Genomic DNA, 23049 nt, shown 5'->3' with positions numbered 1-23049 from the left:
AATGACTGGTGTCCTTCGGAGGAAAGGGGGAGGGAGATGTACACACAGAGAGACACCACAGGAAGAAGCGATGTAAAGACAGAGGCAGAGAGTGGAGTGATGCTGCCGTAAACCAGGGAACGCCAGGAGCCTTCGGAGGCAGCGTGGCCCTGCTGACTCCTTGATTTCAGGCTTCTGGCCTTCAGAACTGAGAGAGAGGTGAGATTTCCATTTGTGGTAATTTGTTACCGCAGCCCCACAGAACTGATACAGCACTCCTTCCACTGGGGCTCAAAAACAGCCCCAGAGTCCGTCTTAACACAACCCTTCCCCCATCCCCCCAAAAAACTGCTATCCGTCAATCACTTAGAGTTGACACCAGACACTGTTTGCTACTCCTGGTTAGATGTTCCCCAGCGTTCCTTTCAAGAATCCTGCCTTTGCTTCCTTCCCCTTTCTCATTTCCCTGCCTCTGAGCTTCCATCCCATTCTTTTCCTCTTTCCCCCTCTGCCTTTAAAGAATGCATTGCCACTGTTCTGTTGGAGATATCAGAGGGCACGGCTGAAATAGAGAATACAGTTCTGTCATCTTAAAGTCACTGAGCCCGAGTGTTACAGCACCCCTAGCTCAGATAGATGGAAACCTGAATTATTTACACAAAGTATGTGTTGTTAAAAGTCGCCAAGAGCACCCCTGAAGGTTTCCTTGTGATTCACGCCTAGTGAGTCACAGAACCACCCCCATCCCCCACCCCCGGGCCAATGGTCTCTGTGAGATGTGGAGTCGGGATGTCCAGCGTCTCTTGGTTAGCCGTGGCCTTGGTTAGCCGTGCTCTGTGGCTTTCCCATGGCTTCGGTCCTCCCAGGGCCTGTCACAATCTGCTGCTAACGGTAACTCCCCACAGAGCGCGAAGGCGTCCTCTCCACAGAAGGCCAGTGTGCTAGTCTGCAGGTGCCTTTTTGAAAAGGCTATTTTGAGGGGAATAAAAATACCAATTAAGGAGCCTGTGGAGTGATAAGATAGAACTCAAGCCTTTGCCACAGAAAAGGGGAATTTCTTTTGAATGCTTCTGGCTGCCATTTTTAACATGGAGCATTTTATTGAGAGGTTGAGAAGCTGAGAATATGAGGTCTTCCAAGTCCTCTGGCTTCATGGATTCTGAGAGAAGGGATGGCATTCTTTGGGCTGTGGCAGAACCTGGGGTGGAAACCCAATCCCTGGCCAGGGCTCATCCTGCTCCTTAGATTCCTCTTCTGCTAAATGGGGATGGTTGCACCTGCCTCACCTGGTGTCATAGGCTGGTAATGGCCTCCAGAGATATCAGGTCCTGATCCTGGAACCTGGGAATGTTACTTGATGTGGATAAAAGACTTTGCAGAGGTGATTAAGCGAAGGATCCTATGGTAGGAAGATTATCCTGGATTACTAGGATGAATCCTAAATGCCATCCCAAATGTCTTTATAAGAGGGAGGTTTGCCCAGCCGGCTCATTGGTTGAGCATTGACCTATGAATCAGGAGGTCAGGGTTTGATTCCCGGTCAGGGCACATGCCCATGTTGTGGGCATGATCCCCAGTGGAGTTGTGTAGGAGGCAGCCAATCAATGATTCACCTCATCATTGATGTTTCTATCTCTCCCTCTCCCTTCCTTTCTGAAATAAAAATACATATTTTTTTTAAAAAGAGGGAAATTACACACATACAGAGGAGAAGACCAGATCTCAGCAGAGACATTGGAAGATCAGAGAGATGCAGCCACAGCCGAAGGAATGCTGGCTGCCACCAGAGCTGGAAGAAGCAAGGAACGAATTCTTCTCTAGAGAGTCTGGAAGAAGTGTGGCCCTGCTGACCTGATTGTGGCCCAGGGATACTGATTTTGGATGATGGATTCTAGAGTTACAAGAGAACAAATTTCTGTCATTGTAAGCCCCTTCTTGCCCCCCTCACCCCACCCCACCCCAATTTGGTAATTTGCTACTGTAGCCACAGAATGCACCTGGATAGGTGTGAAGAAATTATTAGTTGAAAACATTCATAAACAGAGAAGCATTATATACATATTATATTCAATTATGGGGGGGGGAAGTGATGACATTGGATTCCTCTAAAAATTCAGTGTTAGAGGGTTGATACGGTATCTCTGAATAGGAAGGCCTGGTTCCTGCTCTGCCTCTTGCCTTCTCCAAAGGACTTACTTTGTAAGACAAGGGAGAGGAGCATCATTTCTTGAGACCTCTATAGCACCTGCCTTGACTCTTTCAGCCTGTTAGCCGAGAAGACTAACAAGGAACCTAGATGTTGGAGATCCAGCCCTACAGCTCACTCGACACCAAGAAGGGTTGGACAGACAGACACATCACAGTTTTCCCCATGCCCTGGCAATGGATTTGAACCTGTAACTCAGAAGTTACCAGTCCTTCGTGCCTCTTCCCTGGTGTTGCTGTTTTCTTCGTTTCAGAGTTGAGCTGCAGCTCGCTCTCTGAACCGGATTAGAGAGTTGTGTTTGTGTCGGGGGCTGATAGTATTCAGATTGCTCAAGGAACATTAGAGAAATTATAACTAGAACAGGAAGTTAGAAACAGTTTTAATTCCTCTTGGGATCTCGGAAAACAGCAATTGTGATTCCAGAAAGGAGACACAAATTGCTTGCAAATTCAGTTTGCTGAATAAATAGGTCTCATTGTTTGAAGTGGCTGGCCCTGTTTACTATCTGGTGAAAGAGGCCTTCTGACTAAAAGCCCATATTCCACACTTTAACATGGCTAAAACGGTAGCTTCTGTGTTATGTATGCTTTATCACAATTTTTAAAAGGTCCATGTACAGATAGTATAGTGCCTAGAATCTACCAAGTCGAGCTCACCATATTTTCTCCTTAAAATACTATTTTGCCTTTTTATTTTTTTAAAATATATTTTATTGATTTTTTACAGAGAGGAAGAGAGAGGGATAGAGAGTTAGAAACATCGATGAGAGAGAATCATCGATCAGCTGCCTCTTACACACCCCCTACTGGGGATGTGCCCGCAACCAAGGAACATGCCCTTGACCAGAATCGAACCTGGGACCTTTCAGTCCGGAGGCCGATGCTCTATCCACTGAGCCAAACCAGTTTTGGTTGTTTTGCCTTTTTAAAACAATGCACATCCATGTCACATATTCATAGGATGGCTCTGGTTCCTGAATCAAGATAATTTATCTCTTACGATCTCATAAAATTGTTTTGTGCCATGTGGATGGTGCAAGCTTGTTTAGCTTGATATTAAAAAGTGAGCCATCCTGAATCATAATTCATTTCTAAGGTAGACCCTGGGTTGTAACCGGAGTCAGTTAGCAGGACTGGCTCAGTATAAGAGATTTGGAGCCGTTTTCAATGTCTCAAGCCATGTTGCATTCTGTTTTTCTTTGCCAACCTCAGAAAATGCCCAGGCTCCCATATTCCCACATTTTCTCAATAGGGCCCAGCCTTCTGCTGAGCCAGCAGGTCAGAGGGGTGCCCTCCAGGGGTGTGTGTGCATGTGCTTTTTGGCATGTGTGTGTGTGTGTCTTCCTGCATGGACATGGTGTGTATTTTGGGGGTGAGGGGTGCTTGTTCATTTGGATTTAAATTCTGCTCAATTCATGCTGGTCCTTCCTGAGCCGGAGTTATCAGCCGAAGCTTAAACTTCTGGTCTTGACCAAAATACGAGACCGATGTAAGAACAAGAGGCTGCCTGTGTGCATTGAGCAGGCCCTATAAGGGGGACTTTTAAAAACCCTTGTGTGTGGTAAAGCAATTCCAAAATGTTCTCTTCTGTCTCGAACTGGGGAGGGCTGTTGAACCCTATATATATATATTTGTGTGTGTGTGTGTGTGTGTGTGTGTGTGTGTGTGTGTGTTTGCCAGCAAGTGCCAAAGAAGATTTGGTACTGGAAGCTCCTTGGGTGGGGTTAAGAAGACTGCCAGGGAGGATGAGCACATCCAGGAAGACCTCGCTGGAGCTTGCACCTCTGAAGGGAGCGTTAATCCCATCCCTCCCAGTGCTCAATCCCAGGCAGGTTCCCTTCCAGCAACCTGAGCCATGTTTCTCAGCCTCCACCCAAACATTGCAGCAGTGAGAGCTCCTACCCAGTGCTGTCTGTTGTTGCACAGCTCTCACTTTTATAATGTTGTAAATATTAAGCCAAATCTGCACTTTGGGGTGCATTTCAGCAGCTGGTTCCAAGCTGTGTCCTCTGTGGGACAACCACTGTGTGGTGTAGACTTGTAACCCATGTACGCACCCTGCTCTTCACATTCAGAGCAGCATGACTGCTGGGGAGGGGGAGTTTTGACCAGGATGCTGTATTTCCCTGGTTTACTTACCAAATTATCAAACAAAGCATTAGGAATGGCTGCTATTGCAATGAGTGCTTGCAGAGTGTCAGGCACAGGGCTCAGTGTTTTCTATCTGTTATCTCATTTAAGCCTCCCAATAACCCTATTGGAAGTGGCATTATCTTTACTTAGGGAAAACCAAAGCTAAGGGCGGTTAAGTAATTTGCTCAAGATCATCTAGCTAGTAAGTAAATTTTTGGACCTGGGATTTGAACTCATTTGTGCCCATGCCTATAGACTCAGACAAAAAAAAAAAAAAAAAAAAAGTCATAGAATCAGATAGAAGAAATAAAGTAGCTGATTGTTTTTTTGTCTCCTTCAGGGATAACCACTGGAAATCACCCTGCTGCTCAGAAATGCCTTTTATAGGCATTTAGAGGCCCAGCACATGAAATTCATGCACTGAGAGGGGTGGGGGGAATTCCTCAGCACAGCCTGTGCCCTCTCACAGTCCAGGAGCACTGCGGGGGAGGGGTGGGGAGGATGTCCACCTCCTTCAGAGACAGGAGAGGCTCCCACCACTGCAGCTTCTGGCTGAGCAGCACTCCCCTGTGGGAGTACACTGACCACCAAGGGGAAGCTCCTGCATTGAGCGCCTGCCCCTTGGTGGTCAATGCACGTCATAGTGACCCGTCGTTCCATTGTTCGGTTGATTTGCATATTACACTTTTATTATATAGGATTTGAAAGGGGGTGAAGGAAAAGTGCCCAGAGCTTGACTGGGTTCAGAGGCGAGGCCCAGAGTGCATGGTGTGTGGGGAGAATGAAAGGGAGCTATAGTAGCCCATGCACCCTGTCAAGTGCCCCTTGGGGGCGTGAGCAGAGCCAGGTCACCATTCCCTCATGCCTGTGCAAGCTCGAGCTGCAGCCCTCTTCCATAGGAAATTTAATTAAGGTTGTTGTTTTTTAATCTTTGAAAACAAATGTTGGGAAGTAAATTAGGCTATGATGTAGCCCAGTGGGTTTTTTTAATTTGCTTTTATATGGACACATAATCATATGTAGTAAAATCCACTTAGTTCTGGCTGCTATAACAAGATTACCATCAACTGGGTGGCTTAAAATTTCTTTATTACCTCAATGCTGGGAAGCCCAAGATCAAGGTGCCAGTGGATCTGGTTTCTGGTGAAAGCCAGCTTCCTGGTTTGCAGATGGCCTTGTTCTCATTGTATCCCACATCGGAGGAAGCTCTGGCATCTCTTCTTACAAGGGCACTAATCCCATTCATGAAGGCTCTACCCTCATGACTTAATGACCTCCCAGAAGTCCCACACATAGAGGTTAGGATTTCAACATAAGAAGTTGGGGGAAATTTAACTACTCGTCCATAAGTGCACAATCATTAAGGGTACATGTAGTTTCATGAGTTTTTACAAATGTGTAGTCAACAACCAAAGCAACATGTAGGACATTTCCAACGCCTAGAAAGTTCTCTCATGCCCCTTTCTAGTCAGTATTCTTCCCCTACCAGAGGTAAGCCATGGTTGGTTTGGGTGTTTGCTATATACTCCTCAACCCTAGCCATGGAAGCAGGAGAATACAGAATGAGACTCTTAAGAACAGAACCAGAACTGGGAGAGAGAGAGAGAGAGAGAGAGAGAGAGAGAGAGAGAGAGAGAGAGAGAGACCCCTTTTGTGCTCTAGTGCCTCACTCACCCCACCCTACACCCAGCTCTATTAGACTACATGGCCTGTTTAACTCACATAGAAAACGATATGACCAGGCCCCTATGATCAGCTAAATCAAACTCAACAACTCTTATACTTCCAGGATTTGCTGACCATCGGCTTTAGTGAACATCATGCTTTACGTCAGTTATAGTTCCCGCCCTGCATAATCCATTCCTGCCCCGAAACACTTAGAAATCCTTAGGAACTACATACAAGCTATCCACCTGCCAGGTCCGGGCAGAGTTTCCTGTGACAGCACATCTGAATGGAGTGGGGAGCTGCTCTCTGTCACTTTCTGAGCCTCCCACAAGCAGGCATTAGCTTCCCAAAGTACTGTCATTCAACCTGCTGGGTGCGTGGGTGTTCTGCTTCTCATGAATCCTCGCTGCCAGTGGGTTTCCCGGGTGTGTTCACGTGTCCTTGATAGTAGAGGGCACGATGATCGTGATGCTTAGGTTGTAAAACTCAGAAGAATTCATCTACACTAAGACATACTTAACCCAAAACCTAGACTGACATAATTAAATCTTCCCACCATGGTTCTGGAGGGAGTGGAGACCCTTACAGTCCTCCAAACGCATCATTTATAGTTCCTGGTTCATTCATGTAGGATTACTCAAGATTTTTATAATTCTGGGCAGGAAAACAACCCTCAGAACTAAGCTTTGGAGTGAGGCCTTATCTAAAAAATGGGTTTGGTTTATAATAGAATTCAGTTCCAAGGTCCGCCATTATAAGCAGAGATTAGGAATGTGGGCTTTGGAATCTGACCTGCCTGGGTACAGATCAGGGCTCAGTTACTTGTGACCTGTGTGACCTTGGGCAAGCTATTTACCCACCCTGATCCTCAGTTCCCTTGTCTGTGAAGTAGGACTAAGGATTGGCCATATCCACGTGTTTGTTGTGTAGGTTAAATGAGATGACACAGGAAAGGCTTCACGGAGCCTGGCATGGGGTGCTCTGTAAGTGGCAGTATTTCAAAACCAAGTCAGTGACAACTCTGGTAGCCACAGGACAGCAATTGAGGGACCTATATTTTGGTCATATTCTCAGACAGAGATCTCAAAGAGATCCCCCTATTCACCAAAGGTGTCGTGGGCGTTCTGAGAATATGGAGGTGGCCAGTCAGTGGCCGGGGCCCAAAGGCCCCCACCAACACCCAAACAGAGCAGCTCTGCTTTTGTCTGTTTCGCATATTAGTTCCTGTGGCATCTTCCCTTTGGACAGCTACTCAGAACGTTAGGAAAGCCCTGGTTTGGTCCAGCCCCCTCATTTCCTAGATGAGGAACCTGATTTTCCCAAGCACTCAGCAGAGGTCTCCTGATGCCCAGGCCTGCTCCTTCCCAAGACCCCGCCCTGTGGAGACAACTAAAATAGAAGAAAGAAGCCAGTGTTAACCTGCTGTTGTGTTTTCATAGGGTTCTTCCAGCCAGTTTCTAGTACCAAAAATGTCTCTAGAAAATTAAAATTATCCTTTTTACCCCCACCCCCTAGCTTAGTTTGAAAACTTCGGGTGTGTATGTGTGGACACTTGGAGTAGCAAGAGTCTTGTAAAAAAGATACTCGCCTGGAAGTTCCTTCTCCTCTTTCCCTGGGGAACCCCTGCTCCATCTAGTGGCCTTTGCTCCATCCTGTGGCCACTGACCACACCTCTCTCCGTGGCCAGTATCTTGCAAACATATTTCCCGGGGTGCCCAGTGAGAGCACCGGGTGACGTCCAGTTCCATCCTTCCTATCAGCGCTACTTCTCCCACCTGGAGAGGACGCAGGCTGGGGTCCATCCCATGCTCAGCTGCTTATCTTGCATGTCCTCTCTTCTCTAGCCTCTCAACATCGCCTACAGCCACATCTACAGCTCCTACAGGAACTTTGTGGGGCCCCCTCACTTCAAGACCATCTGCAGACTCCTGGGCTACCAGGGCATCGCCGTGGTCATGGAGGAGCTGCTGAAGATCGTCAAGAGCTTGGTAAGGACGGGCCACATGAGGCCTGGGATGTGCCCCAGCGGGGTTGATAGGAACAAGGTCTGAGGTCACTTTTTACCCGGCTCTGAAATCGGCACACTTCAGCTGTGTCTGTAGGTAGAGACCTTTCTTTCCCCTTATCCCTTGGTTCCTCTTACCTGTTGCTCTGTTACATTTCTGTGATCCTTCTGACGTATGCCTATGCCTCTCATTGTCTGACCCTGAGCTTATTCCCTGTGCTGCATGACTGAACTCAGCAATCCTAACTTTGACCTTCAGGGTCTAGTAATGGTTGCTCGTAGTCCCCTTCTGTGCCATGTTATCTAATTTCTGCATGGTATACCTATGGCACGGATGCTACCATTTTCGCCTCCCATGGCCCTGGCAGACATCTCTAATCAATCACCGTGCCTCTTCCCCCTTGGGATTTCTTGCTCAGTTCTGCTACTAATACTGCACTGGCCTCAAGCCAATCCCTTTATCACCATTCTGTCTCTGCCCCACCTATGGTCATCTGAACCTTCATTTAATTCCCCACAACACTATTAAAGCAAGGGTGAAACAAGATTTTCCTGAAAATTTGAGCTGATGAAAGAGAAATTTAAAAAAAGTAACATATAACCATGTCAGACATGGCAAGAAGGATTGACTGGCGAACTCCCAGTTCTCTGGTAGCAGCTGTGTGGACCCATGGATTATGAACTGTGATGCTCAATCCAGAAAATGTCAATTGATTAAAGAAGTCTGCCTTGGACATGGGGGATAAATGTGCTATGGGTTTTCCCTGCTTGAAGAAGAGACTGTCTTAGTCTCCGCAGCTCTTAGTCTGGGTCCCATGTAAGCCCTCTACCCCAGGAAGGACAGTATGCTTAGAAACTGTCCTCCTTGAAGTCTATAAGCCCAGGGAGCTAATGAAAAAGCTCCCGCTTCTGCCTTATAAAGGCCCATTTTCCCTTAGAAAGGGCACTGGGGCTGCCACCCATCATTAGGGGAGAACCTGCCCTGTCCTATCAGGGAACAGAGCCTTACTGTCTCAGTCAGCTCGAGCTGCTGTAACAAACATACCACAGACTGGGTGGCTTAAACAGCATGCTTATTTCTCACAGTTCTGGAGGCTGGAGGTCCAAGATCAGGGCAAGCATAATCAGATTCTGGTGAGACCCTTTCTCCTAGTTCATTGCCTCCTGGCTGTGTCCTCACATGACAGAGAGACATCATCTCTCGCCTGTCTCTTATAAGGGCACTAATCCCATTGTGAGAGCCCTACCCTCATGATTAATGACCTCTGGAAGGCCTCCTCTCCAAATACCATCACATTGGGAATTAGGATTTCAACACATGAATTTAGGGACACATTCAGCATCGTGCTTACCCACTGGTTTCAGCAGAACCTCTGCGCACCCCTGTAGCTCAGCGTTCAGCCTAGAGATGCACCTGAGCAGCAACAGTGGATTATTTCATTTTCACTCTTGTCTTCTCAGCTCCAGGGGACCATTCTCCAGTATGTGAAAACACTGATCGAAGTGATGCCCAAGATATGCCGCTTGCCCCGGCATGAGTATGGCTCCCCAGGTAGGTGATGGGGAACCGGGGCAGGGGGGGGTGAGAGGAAAATAATCCAAACCCCTCCAGTGGGGGGAAGGGACTCTGGCCACCTGCTTTGGATGGTCTGCTTCTCTAAAATATCCATACGCTGGCAGAGCTCTGTGTTTCCATCCTCCCTCTGTCACTAGCTAGCAGCTAGCCTCCAACCATTTTTTAACCCCTCTGAGCGGTAGTATCCTTCTATCAGCGAAGGCAAATGATGGTGGCTGGGCCTGCCTCACAGGCCTGCTGGGAAGCTGTACGAGGATGCAAACGGGAGAGCAAGGTTTACTCTTCGTTAGCATCTCTAGGATTTCATCCTCCATCGGCGCCAGGTGGCATTTCTATAGTGAGTCTGGAAACAGGAGTTTTTGCCATTTGACATCTGGGCAGAGAAGTGGTTCTTCCCTTCTCTCGTAGTCAGTGGAGTAGAATCTGAATTGCAGGCTTGGGGCGTCCAGAAAGATGTCTGCTGGGTCCGTATGATTTAGAACAGGAAAGGGCTGGGGCCGAAAACTCAGGTGCTCAGTCTCAGCTGCCCTATGTACCCAGCTGTGTGACTCTGGGCATGCCACTTACTCTCTCTGAGCCTCATCTGAAAATGAGAGTAATAGTGCCTAATTCATAGTTGTTGCTATGAGTATCAAATGAGGGATTGCAGATAATGTCCTTAGCATAACATCTCACACTGCTAAATAAATAGTAATGCCTGTCATTATTGAAAATTCAGGTAAGTTTTTGGAGGGACTTGGGAAAGACCCAGGGCTGCTCAGTGTGTGTGTGTGTGTGTGTGTGTGTGTGTGTGTGTGTGTATGTGTGTGTGTTCTGTTTTGCTCCATAAAAGACTGGAAGCTGCCTCCTGATCTTTCTCTAGTACTGAGCCCGAAGGAAGCCTTGCCCCAGGGCCCGCAGGTTTGGCTCTTGGCTGTCCCTGAGTCCAGTCCTAAGGACTCTCCAGGCTGCTCAGTTGACAGGTCCCATGAACCCGGCTGAGCTGTTGTCAATTCCCCGCTGACTACCCCCCCTGCACCCTCAGGGATCCTGGAGTTCTTCCACCACCAGCTGAAGGACATCATTGAGTACGCAGAGCTCAAAACAGACGTGTTCCAGAGCCTGAGGGAAGTGGGCAATGCCATCCTGTTCTGCCTGCTTATAGAGCAAGCTCTGGTGAGTCCTGAGCCCAGAGGGAGCGTCCCAGGCTGGGAGGAACCCTTCCCCCCGACATTCTTCTGAGACCCCACCGCACCTGACCAGGGCCTGCAGCAAGATCCATGCTCTTCCGGTGGGGCCCACACCCCTCCTTTCCGTGTCAGACAGCTCAACCATCTGAGTGCTAGAGAGGAACGCAGGTCCCACCCTGCCCACCTTCACTAGCGGCCAGACCTTGGCCATCTGGGAGTCTTAATTTTCCCGTCACTTATTAAACAAATAATGACTCCTTGGCTGCCGTAGGACAGGCGTTGCCCTCGTGGACATAGAAGTAGCCAGTCCCTGCCTCATGTCCTGGGCAGTCACGAGGAGACCCATTTGAGCAGTATTTACCCAGAAGTGATGTGGTCACAGTCACAGTCAGTGCCATGAGAGAAGAGTGCGGGGTTTAATGGGGACACAGATCCGAGAGCCTGCTGTGGTGCTGAGGGGGTTGACAGCCTGCGCCTGGCCAGGTGCAGGTTTGGGTGGAAGATAAATGGCCAGGAACAGGAGAGACAGATTATTGCTATTTTTATTCTGGAGAGGTAAATAAGCAGAGATTGCGAATGCAGATGGTGCATGTGCTGAGGGAAATAGGACACAAAGAGAGTGATGGGTGTCAGGAGAGGTTGAGGCCTGAATGTCTTTAAGAAAATGCAGCCCATAGTGAGCTGGACTGCAGAGGGTAAGGGGACAAGGGCGGGGCTGAGCAGGGAGAAGCAGGTGGCCGCAGTCCCTGGCCATCCCCTTGTGAGGTGGAGAGTGAGGGAGTCGGATTGACTTTTTTTAAAGGCCCCTTTGGCCACTCGGAGAAGGGCTGGCTGGCTGGAAGGTGAGTCAAGGACGAGGCTTTTGCAGTTATCTGTCTCATGGGTCATCTTGTAGGCAGGCACTTGGAGAAGGGAGGGAAGAGGAAGGCATTAGGAAGGAGGGGAACCAGGGCATTAGAGAGAGACGTGGAGGAGGCCATGATAGCAAGAGCTCAGAGGAAGAGACCAGGAAGGTTCCTGCTTCCGGTTGTCTGTAAGTCCATGCCTCAGGGTCCCATCTCCACGGGAGGGACATGTACGCACGGGAAGGTCTGAAGTACGCAGGTTTGCTCTTCCTCCATGAGTCATTGCCTCTCTGCTCCCCTTTAGAAGGGCTCTCCAGACAGCTAAGTGTTCCTCTTTATAGAAACAGGCTTATAACATGGTGCAGTGGGCCTGGGTTGCCATGGCAACTTAGCCTTCAGCAGTCACGGGGATGAGATACGTAAGAAGCACTGCAGCACTGTTCTGCTCAAGGCCTCAGGAAGATGAGATGTTCCAGGGGCTGGGGGGGGGGGGGGGGGTGGCGGGGGGAGGGAGAGCAGGTCCCTAAAGCCTCAGGTCCTGTGTATCTCCTGTGCGTGCCTCCTGAGCATCGATTACACTTCTCCTGACAAACCCTGAGAGGCAGACTACGGACAGGGCTACAAGGAAAGGGAACATTTTTCTTAGACATCCCTTGCCTTGGTGATCACTTGCATGTATCACTGAGGACAACAGGACACTTCAGAGCTGAGAGAGACCCCAACAGAGTATATGTTCCAACCCACCCATCCCCACCCCCATTCATAAGTGGGGAAGTAAAGAATCAGAGAGGGGAGCCACTCACCCAAGGTCACACAGCACATCAACAACCGAGGTAGAAAAACAATGTCATAGGTTTTTAGTACCATCCCCAGTCCTGGGGGACGGGGGGTGGGCACATAGCAAAGGTCAGGGCTCCCCAAAGCTGTACACCCTGCTTTCTACATAGACAGCTGGGGAAATCCTCAAAGCCATGACACTTTCTGAGGTTAGAATGAGGCATAAGTATTCTGGAGATTTTTACTTTATGAAGCTAGAATCACAAACATATTTAAATAACATATCAATTGTTCTCATTAAAGAGGGGAACTAGGAGCAAAGATAAGGTGGGCGGAGAGGTGGGGGGGCAGTGGCAAGGAGGAAAGAGTGTGACTGTGGAGATCCATTCTATGGAGGACTCTGAAGTCATGAAAAAGAATAAGGTACTAGCCTGGCCGATTGGCTCAATGGTTGAATGTCGACCTATGAACCAGGAAGTCATGGTTGGATTCCTGGTCAGGGCACATGGCCAGGTTGCAGGCTCAATCCCTACTGTGGGGTGTACAGGAGGCAGCCAATCAATGATTCTCATCATTGATGTTTCTCTCCCTCCCTCTTCCTACCTCTCTGAAATCAATTTAAAAAATATATTTTTTAAAAAAGAGTAAGGTAATAACTACAGTAACTTTGTACATACCAGCAGAAAACATGGTAAAAGTAATAATATTGAGTGGGGGAAAAGCTAGTACCAATATAAGACACACATCAGTATGATGCCATATATGTAAAACAAACAAAACATTAAACCCAAAAAAGATTACTTGCATTTAAAAAAAATAGCTAGGAAAAAAAGCATAATAGTTTAGTCATTTTCTCTATTGTTGGAGGGGACCAGGATTAAAGGTCAATGGGGAATGTCTAATATCTTACATGGAAAGTATATTCGTGTAGCATTATTGCACTGAAAGTAAATATAAAAAGGTAGAAACCCTGGAAAGATACTGAAAAGTACAAAGTGAGAAGTCTTGCCCATTTTTCTTTGGTGTCATCTGTGTTTTTCTAACAGTCTTGCAGTTTCTTCTGGTGTGGGCTCCGTATTGGTGTATAGTACCTTCTCTTATTCTGTGGCTTGCCTTTTTGTTTTTAACAGGTTATTAGTGTCTCATTGCTTTTTAGGTAGAGGGAATATAAATTGAAAAGTGATTACTTAGCCCTGACCGTTTTGGTTCAGTGGATAGAGCATCGGCCTGCGGACTAAAGGGTCCCAGGTTCAATTCCAGTCAGGGGCATGTACCTTGGTTGCAGGTAGATCCCCAATGGGAGGTGTGCAGGAGGCAGCTGATCAGTGTTTCTCTCCCATCTATGTTTCTACCTCTCTATCCCTCTCCGTTCCTCTCTGTAAAAAAAAAAAAAAAATCAATAAAATATATTTAAAAAGAAAAGTGATTACTTAGACAAAGTATTTTCTTCTTTAACTTAGGTGCTTGTAAATTTTCTTAATATTCAGGGTACAATATTAGTACAGAACCTCATTCACCTATGGAGTGGGGTGTTTGTTTTCTTGGTGCTTTTAATTAAGGTCCACTGTACATCCATTAAGATACAGAATATGCAGTATTCTCACCGCGTAGATTAATTGAATTGTCCATTTTATTTTGGATGGGCATTTGAATATTTACAGTTTGGTACTGTTATGAAAGGAGATGTATAAATACCCTTGTACATATTTTTTAGTGAATATACGCTCTCATTTGTATCAGGTAAATACATGGCAGTACAATGTGTAGACACATGGCTGAGTCAATGTGTAAACACATGTTTAGCTTCAGTAGAGACTGCCAAGCAGTTTTACAAAATGGTTGTACCCATTTATTTTCCCATTCAGCGAGGTATTGGAGTCTTAATTCTTTGCATCCTCATGAACACTTTATTTCTCTCTTTTCAACAAGCATAGGCATTCTGGTAGATGTGTCATGATATCTCATTATGGTTTTTACTTCCCTGATGACCAATAAGGCCGAGTCTCTTTATATGGTATTGCCATTTGGACCCCCTCTTTGTGAAATGCTGTTCAACATTTTCACCTATTTCTCACTGAGTTACCTTTTTCTTATCGATTTGTGGCTGCTGTTTATATATTGTGGATATACGTATTGTAAATATATTCCTACAGCTTGTCTTTTGAGGAACAGAAGTTCCCAAGGTGTGGTGTATTTTTTTTTTTTTTTCCTGTATGGCTGGTGCCCTTTGACTTATTTAAAAAGTCTTCCTTACTATAAAGTCATGAAGTTATCTTCTGAAAGTTTTAGGGTTTGGCCTTTAAGTGTGTTATGTATCTGGACTGGATGCTTGTGTTTCCTGGGAAGTAGGAATCCAATCTCATTTCTTGCAAGGTGGCCCAGCACCGCTGATTGGAAAGACCTCTCCTCCCCACTCTGCATGGTCGTGCCGCACCTGTCACTTACCAAGCGTCCACAAAGGGTCTGGTTGTGGCAGGCTCTTCCATATTTTGAGCCTAATCTAAAATGAGTCAGCATTTCTTAAGTAGCTGTTCATAAGTCTGCCATGTTTTTCAAGGAAATTCTGCTGTGATTGACTAGTATTTCCTCTCTTACCCCGAGAAGTCATATGGTGGTCATTAGGGAAATAGCCCACGGACACTCTGTTCTTATTCAAATGTTGTGTGGTTTTCCACCCATCAGCCCATTGCTTGCCATGCGGACACGCACCAGGAGGGGGCCCTGTTCGTTCACGTGAGGAAGGGAGGCCTCAGCCCACATCTGCCTTTTACTGCCGGGCCTCCCGCTGAGGACTGGAGACTGTTTCCTGCCTTTGACCCGTTGTTTATTTCTCCTCTCCCCCTCATAGCTGAGAGGGCCACAGCCACAGTCTGGCCGGCCATGGGAGCCTTGCTTCTCTTATGGGAGGTGAGGAGACGCTGGGTCCAAACTCACAGACTCGAATGTAGGTCAGATCTGGGGAAGCCATCAGAGACCATCCAGAGTAGATGTCTCTGCCTCGGCACTGCTGACGTTTTGGTCAGTTAATTCTTTGTTCTTTGTTGTAAGGGCCCGTCCTGTGCACTGTAGGATCTTGGGCTGCATCTCTGGGGTCTACCCAGTCGGTGCCAGCAGCACCCTCCCTAGTATGACACTGAAAAGGTCTCCAGGCACTGTCTGATATTCTTTTGGAGGAAAAAATAAGAAGTAAAACCCAAAACCTCCCCTGTTGAGAACCACTGATCCAGTGCAATCCCCCGTTTCACAGAATGGAAGCTGAGGCCCTGCGAGGGAGACAGACGCCCTTCCCGGGGATTCAGCTAGAGGGGGAGTCAGGCGAGAACCAGGAGCCTTCCGGCTGGCCCTCGGGACAGAGAGGTGATCCGTGGCCCTGGGCAGACCGCTGCGTGGGTTTTGGGTTTTACTTCTTATTTTTTGTTTTAGTTCCAGCCTCACATCTGGTTCCTTTATCTCTTGCTCCCACTTTATAGTCCCTTTAATTTGGTTTGCCTTGTTGCATAACTGAAATAAACCCACGGCTAGAACACCCAGAGGAGCAGAAAGAAGAACACAAAAGCCACATGACCACGCTGCCGTAGCCATTGTCCACATTCCGCAGGACGCCTTCCAGATGCTTTCACGTCTCAGCATATAGATTTCCCTCATGTGTATGTTTTCACTCTGTGTGGTTGTAACAGTGATCTTCACTGAGCGGAGGCGTGCAGCCAGGATGGAGAGCCCCTGGCCTAGATGGGATCTCCTTGAACTGCTGTTTCTAGAGCTCAGTCACTGCTGCGTGCTTGTCCCAGTTCTTGCTGTACCTGTGGATCACAGGTCCTTTCCTTACATGATATTTTTATTTCAATCCGCTTACTCCGTAACTTCAACTTACTTTCAATATATCACCTCCATGAAAAACTCATCATCTCTTATCACCCTTAGAAAGAAACCAGAATAACCAATTCATCAGAATAAGGCAAGGCGCCGAAACCGGTTTGGCTCAGTGGATAGAGCATCAGCCTGCGTACTGAAAGGTCCCAGGTTCGATTCCGGTCAAGTGCATGTACCTTCGTTGTGGGCACATCCCCAGTAGGGGGTGTGCAAGAGCAACTGATCAATGATTCTCTCTCATCAATGTTTCTAACTCTCTATCCCTCTCTCTTTCTCTCTCTAAAAAATCAATAAAATATATTTAAAAAAAAAAAAAAAAAAGAGTAAGGCAAGGCTTTGTCATTCCAGCTGCCGCCTGCTCGGGCCTCTGCACCAGAGGCCTGCTCCCTCAAACAGAGCAGCTTAGCACATGTTTCAAGAGGTTATAGGGTTGCTCTTAGGAAAGGCTGCCAATGGAGACTTTCTCATTAACATTGTCAGAACGATGGATAGGAAACGGGAAAGGCAGTAACTTCCTCACTGTATGACTCGTTATTATGAAGTGCTCTTTCCCTGTACCCCTAATCCGTACCCTTTGGGAAATGCCCACCTTAGTAGACATGACATGCACGTGGGGGAGGGAGGGGGAAGTGAGTTACTTTCTAGGCCAGTTTCTCGGTTGTAGAGCTTTCCCAGCTGACCACATGTGGTTCTGATCCAGAATAATAATAGTTTTTCCTCTTGACAATTTGGGGGGTGGGAGGAGGGGTGGAGGTGAGACATCACAATATGGAGCATTCATGCAGGTGAGGCGCAGATTGGTGGGGAAGACCACACCCAGGATCAGATCAGATTAAATGACTAATTTATGTAGCCAGGGCTGCAGAGAGCTGGCTCCTGGAAGGGAGGGGCCCACTGAGCAGGAGCACGTGGACCGCACCTCAGCTTCCCCCGGTACCTGCAGCTCCAGATGAGGGGGCGGAAGCTGCAGCTGGTACGTCCTGTACCAAGGAGAGTCGTGTGGATGTGGGATGCCTAATTACTTGCCTGCTCCACAGGCCCTGTATCCTTGGGGCTTAGCATCCGTATGCGGGAAGCACAGACACTGACCATCTATGCGCATCCATATAAGGGAATGTTTAAACCAGACCGCTGGGCTCTCTGGTCAGGCCCCATCCCCTGCCTGCCTTTCTGAGCCAGAAAACCGCAGGGGATTCCTGCAGGGGCTCGACCTCCAGTTTGCCAGCTCATTTCTCCTCACTCCCTTGACAAAGATAAAAACATATGTCATTCATGTTAGTGTTATGTGTCTTTTTGTGGCCTCAAAACTCAGAGCAAACTGTTATTTGAGAAAATATTGTTCCGAGATTGCTCTGATGACTACCTTTAGGAAATCTGCTAAAACGGTACAGTGTTTCTCACCCAGAAACGGAGCCTAAAGGGAGAGGCTCTTGTTCTACATGAGCCCGGCATGCCTGGGATCACAGTGACCCTGTTTTTTAAAAGATGCATTTTGAATTTTCATGGTGTCCTGTAACCGAGAGAAAGCAGTCCCCCATTAACCTCATGGACTGCATTGGGAACAGGGGGTTTTTGTGGTATTTGATGGTCTATCAGTTTTAAATTAAGTGAAACAGAAAAGGACATTTTTAAGGCTGAAAGCAGTGCCAAAATAAAATACTCATCCCTTGAAGAATTTTGATGTGGGTTCCTTACCAATAAAATATTTTTGCATTCTGACCAAAAACCTTTTGGCTTTGACTTGCACTGTTGGCAAAGAGCAATTTTACATTCAATCTTGATCCTTATTAATCTTCTAATGATTACCTCTCTTGTAACCATATACTTTAGTGGTTAAGCAACAGGAATAATAAGCATTACTGTGGCATTTGGTAGGTGCAGAAACTTGAGAAAACTCATCGTGGTTAGATCCCAGTTAAAAAATAAAATAAAAACTATAAAATAAACGTTTTAAGAACTGAGCAAGTTTTGCTGTTGACTGCGTGTTATATGATATTAAGAGTTTTTAAATTTATTTATTTATTAATTAACTAGAGGCCCGATGCATGAAGATTTGTGCAAGAATGGGCCTCCTTCCCCTGGCTGCTGCCACTGCCTTTGCTCCAGCTAGAGCCGCCTTTTTGCTCTGCCCCAGGGCCACCTTTCTGCCTTCCCGTGCTGCCCAGAGGCCCGGAGTGGCTGGGGCAGTGTGGAATGCCTGCATCCCGCCCTGCCCCCAGCTGCTCGGCTCCTGTGTATGCAAATTAACCCATCATCTTTGTTGGGTTAATTTGCATACTCACTCTGATTGGCTGTTGGATATCGGGAAGATATGGTCAATTTGCATCTTACTCTTTTTATTCGTGTAGATTTTGAGGGGGAGGAGGGGACTGCTTCTTGTTTATGCCCTGGCCAGGAATCAAACAGGAAACCTTGGTGTATTGGATGATGCTTTAACCCAGTGGTCGGCAAACTGCGGCTCACAAGCCACATGTGGCTCTTTGGCCCCTTGAATGTGGCTCTTCCACAAAATACCACGCACAGGCACACACGTACAGTGCTATTGAAACTTCATGGCCCATGTGCAGAAGTCGGTTTTTGGCTCTCAAAAGAAATTTCAATCTTTGTACTATTGATAGTTGGCTCCATTGACTAATGAGTTTGCCGATCACTGCTTTAACCAATTGAGATACCTGGCCAGGGCTAAGAATTTTTTTTTTTAGCGTTGAGATCATAGTACTAAGGATGTCCTTGCTTTTAGGAGTTGTGTGCTAAAGTATTTAACACCGAGTAATGCAATAGCTTTAACTTACTTCCAAGTGATTCAGTAAAACATATAGTCAAAGCAGATGTGGCAAATGTTTGCAGCGATGCTGCATCAAAGGTATAAGGATGTTCATTGTTCAAGTGTTTTGTTTGTCTAACATTTTTCATAACATAAACCTGAGGGAGAAAAATGTAAGGTGGTTTTAGGAAAGATGATTGTCCTGTAGGCTCATAGCCACTTATAGATCAAGCCAGGCAGTCCTGGGAGATCTCAGCTCCCCCCTGTTACCCATTTCTTCATTTAATAAGAAGCATTATTATATTTACTTATATCCTAATAAATTCGCAGTGCCTCCCAATTAAAGAAATGGTATCTCTAAGTCTAGAGACCATCACACAGAAGACCAAAAAGGCATCAAGAGGCAAAGGAGAAGGCAAGAATATCAAGCCCACAACCTGGGCATGTGCCCTGACTGGCAATCGAACCTGACCTCTTGGTTCATAGGTGGATGCTCAGCCACTGAGCCATACTGGCCGGGCTGGTCAGATTTTAAAAAGAAAACTGCAGACTGGGGTGGGGGGGGGGGGGGACTTGGAAGACTCTCAGAAGGTGAAATTTGAATAAGTCTTTGTGGAATAGGTAGGAGTGAGTGGAGAACGTTGACTTGGGAGGAATTTATAGGTATAAATCTATGGGTATAAATTTGACCACTTGAGTGGTCCTTGGAATCACACCACCAGCAGATCTTCCAAAATTTACTGCCTGCAAAGAAACGACTTACACAAGTTCAGGATAGAGGCTACCTTTGCGGGGTGGAGAACACAAGAATCAGTACCTTCCTATTTCTTTTTCTGGAAGATGGCTCAAGATTAATCTATTCTTTAAGCTGCATATACATTTTACAGTATTTTTAAGTTTAAAGAAATGTTAGTAGCTATGACCAGAAACCCAACAAATAAAGCAACAAAAGATGTGATCCTATCAGCTCTGAGTGAGGCTAAAAAGTTTCTCAGGTGGTGAGATTTTAAGTAATTTTCTCCTGTTTTTGATCATTTTACTTTTTTTTCATCATATGTATGTAAAATGGGGGTTGGGGAGCATATTTCAAGTGTTCCAAGGCCTTGGCCGCATGGGCTGCTATGGAAAAGCAGTGGGTCTGGAAGTGAGGGGCCCTGGGTCTCAGTGTCCATCCCACTGCTTTTTTTATATTATTATTACTTAATTTCTTTATTAAGATATCACATATTTGTCTTCAAACCCCCATTCTAATACCCCACCCCTCCCCACTCACGCCCCCAACCCCCTATTGTCCTTGACCACTGGTTAGGCTCAGATGTATGCACACAAGACCTTTGGTTGATCTCTCCCTTTTATCCCACCCTCCCTTTGAGGTCCAACAGTCTGACCCATGGCTCCTTATCTCTGGGTCTGTTCTTGTTCATCAGTTTATGTTGTTCTCCATTTCCCCTAGATGAGTGAGATCATTTCCTACTGGAAATATACTTATAAGAATCAAAAATGAGACATGCTATAATCGTTATGCTGAAAGGCATATGAATCAGTCTGTAGTGAGTTTCTTTCTGGGCCAACAGTTCTTCTGAGACCCAATTTCAATGTCAAATAGTTCCTTGTGTGTACATGTCAGCAATGATATTTCAGTCCTGGATGGTGGACAAATGGTGGTAATGCAGGTCCAACCCTCTCTGGTTTGGTCCGGGGCAACCTGCAGTGATACACAGCTGCTGACTGCTATTATGGCCTTGCTGACGACACTACTTCTTTATCACTGTATTTGGGAACTTCACCTTCCTGAGAGCCTTCATTCCTCCCCCATAGGATGGGATCATAAGCTGCCTCCCAGGATGTTCTGGGGTGAAGGGTAGATAGTGGGTACAAAGCACCTAGCACATGGTGCTCAGTAAACACTCGTTTCCTCCCGTTCCCTGGAGAACAAAGTGATTATGTTGTTACTGGCTCTTTGTTCTAGGGAAGGACCCTGAGACACCATTTAATCCAACCTCTTCGTTTTGTTCCATTTAAATTGTTCTTAATCGCACCTGAGAACAAATTAATATATAGATAGATAGATAGATAGATAGATAGATAGATGAGTTCCTGATGCAAAGCATCCTTCTCAGCTCGACTGCACCTCTCCCCACCTGCATCCCAGGGGCCAGGCAACCTGTTCTCATCATTCCTGATTCAACTTCTTCTTGTTATCTCCAGAACACCTAATAATATGAGGATGACAACGCTGTTTCTTACTTAGCCACTTTAGACAATACTTACAGACTCCCTAATGGAAAGATGAGATTTTAGCTCATTTACATCTCTCCTCACTCTTCTTCTCAATATTTCATTATACTACTTAGAATTTCTGCTGTTTTCTCTTGTAACTAGCGATAATATATTTACATAATACTCTAGTAAAGCAGTAATATTGATTCTACACCCTCTCAGTGGACTTCACAGGCCAGTGGCTGGGTGGGTTCCTGGGCAGAGGTGAAGGCCAAGTGTGGATCCTTTCAGACTGAGATTGGACAAGAGGGAAGTCAGCCGTTAGCATTGGCACCCACAATGGAAGCTTGTTGTGTGTGCTCCACACTGAACCAGACATTTTTATCATTGCTTTGGCCTCAGCAAACAGATACCTTCCAAGAAGGTGTTGCAGAGTATGCGGCCACCTCACCATGCAAATGGCCACCTAACGCCTCCTCTGGGAGCTCCTTGGCAAATGCTTTCCCACCTTTGCCAGGACATCACATCCTTGTGTCTTTCCTCACCTTCGTTAACAAATGGCATTGCCGGGTGGAGAACACACAGGAAGCATGCCAGCAGGAAGCCTCCTCCCCAAGAACTGTGGGGAGGAGAGGTAAATGGAACACTCTCGTCTCCCCTAAAGAAATTTGAAGTGGAAACCCATCATGTAAAATGAATAAATCAGCAACATTGCTTCTTTTCCCATCTCTTAAAGGTCTCCCAAGATCAATTTTACCCACATTAACAAAACAGAAAGTTGATAGTTTGTACCATGGGCAACTTTTCTAGTAACAAGACATTTCTAGGAGCAACTAAAATTTTGGAAGCAAACAGGACAGATAAAAAAAAACAAAAACTTGGCAGTGGGGTTATGTGTATCTGCCTGGATACTTTAGCAATTCCTCATTGCTCTTCAACTAAAATCCAGGCTTCATACCATGCCTCTGAGGCCACACATGAACTGGTCCCTCCCGACCATCAGGGCCTCAGACTGGGCTATGATTCCTGCATCACTTTACTCCACTTGACTTTCTGCCCCAGGCCCTTTGCACTGGAATGCTCTTACCTCATACCTACATAGCTTGCTCCCTCACTTCATTCCATTCTTTATTTAAATGTGTTTGCATCAAAAAAAGATTTTTACCTAACTACCTTCTCTCAAGTAGTCCCTTCCCCAGCATATTACCCTATTGTATCTTATCACTATGTGAAATTTCCTGATTCATTTACCTTTGTTTATCTATCTCTATGAACTAGACTGTAAATGCCATGTGAGTGCAAAGATCTAGTCTAACTTGTTCAACATCATATCTGCAAAACCTAGAACAGTGCCTACTGCTCAATACGTATTTGTAAGGTGAATGTATGTATTCTTGTATTTGGAGGATTGTCATGTAGATAAGTATAATCATTTACATATTCATCTAAGAAACAGAAGGGGTAGGTATTCATTCACTTAATAAATAATTGAGAAACTATTATATCCTAGGCTCAAAAATGAATTGGGCTTCCTCCAGAACTACTGGGCTATTGATTACTGGAGGTATAGAAGAGTAAGTAGCCTGAACGTTATCTTAAAAAATAAGTTATTAAACCAGTATCTATGTTTGTATCATAAGGAACTAGAGAAAGAAAAGCAAATTCAACCCAAAGCAAGCAGAAGGAAGAACATAATAAAGACAAGAACAAAAATCAGTAACATCAAAAGCAAAAACTATAGAGAAATATGAATGAAACTAAAACCTGGTTTTTTGGAGTTGGGGGGGGGGGGGGTTCAATTGATAAACCTCTAGCCAGACTGACCAAGAGAAAAAAAA

General features: G+C 46.1%; 1 protein-coding gene across 2 annotated transcripts in view; it reads left to right on the top strand.

The window, feature by feature from the left end:
- Positions 1-23049, top strand: part of CYFIP2 (cytoplasmic FMR1 interacting protein 2) — a 108655-nt gene that overhangs the window by 71009 nt on the left and 14597 nt on the right. For both annotated transcript variants that reach the window (XM_084883911.1, XM_084883912.1), the window contains 3 exons: positions 7830-7973; positions 9452-9542; positions 10591-10721. In XM_084883911.1, the coding sequence (XP_084740037.1) occupies positions 7830-7973; positions 9452-9542; positions 10591-10721 (366 nt within the window). The remainder of the gene's footprint in view (positions 1-7829; positions 7974-9451; positions 9543-10590; positions 10722-23049) is intronic.

The sequence above is a fragment of the Pipistrellus hanaki genome, assembly GCF_964339955.1.
Source record: "Pipistrellus hanaki genome assembly, chromosome: 5".
NCBI classification, from domain to species: Eukaryota; Metazoa; Chordata; class Mammalia; order Chiroptera; family Vespertilionidae; genus Pipistrellus; species Pipistrellus hanaki.
Note: the sequence above shows the minus strand (reverse complement) of the source record. Positions and strands in the feature narration are given on the sequence as shown.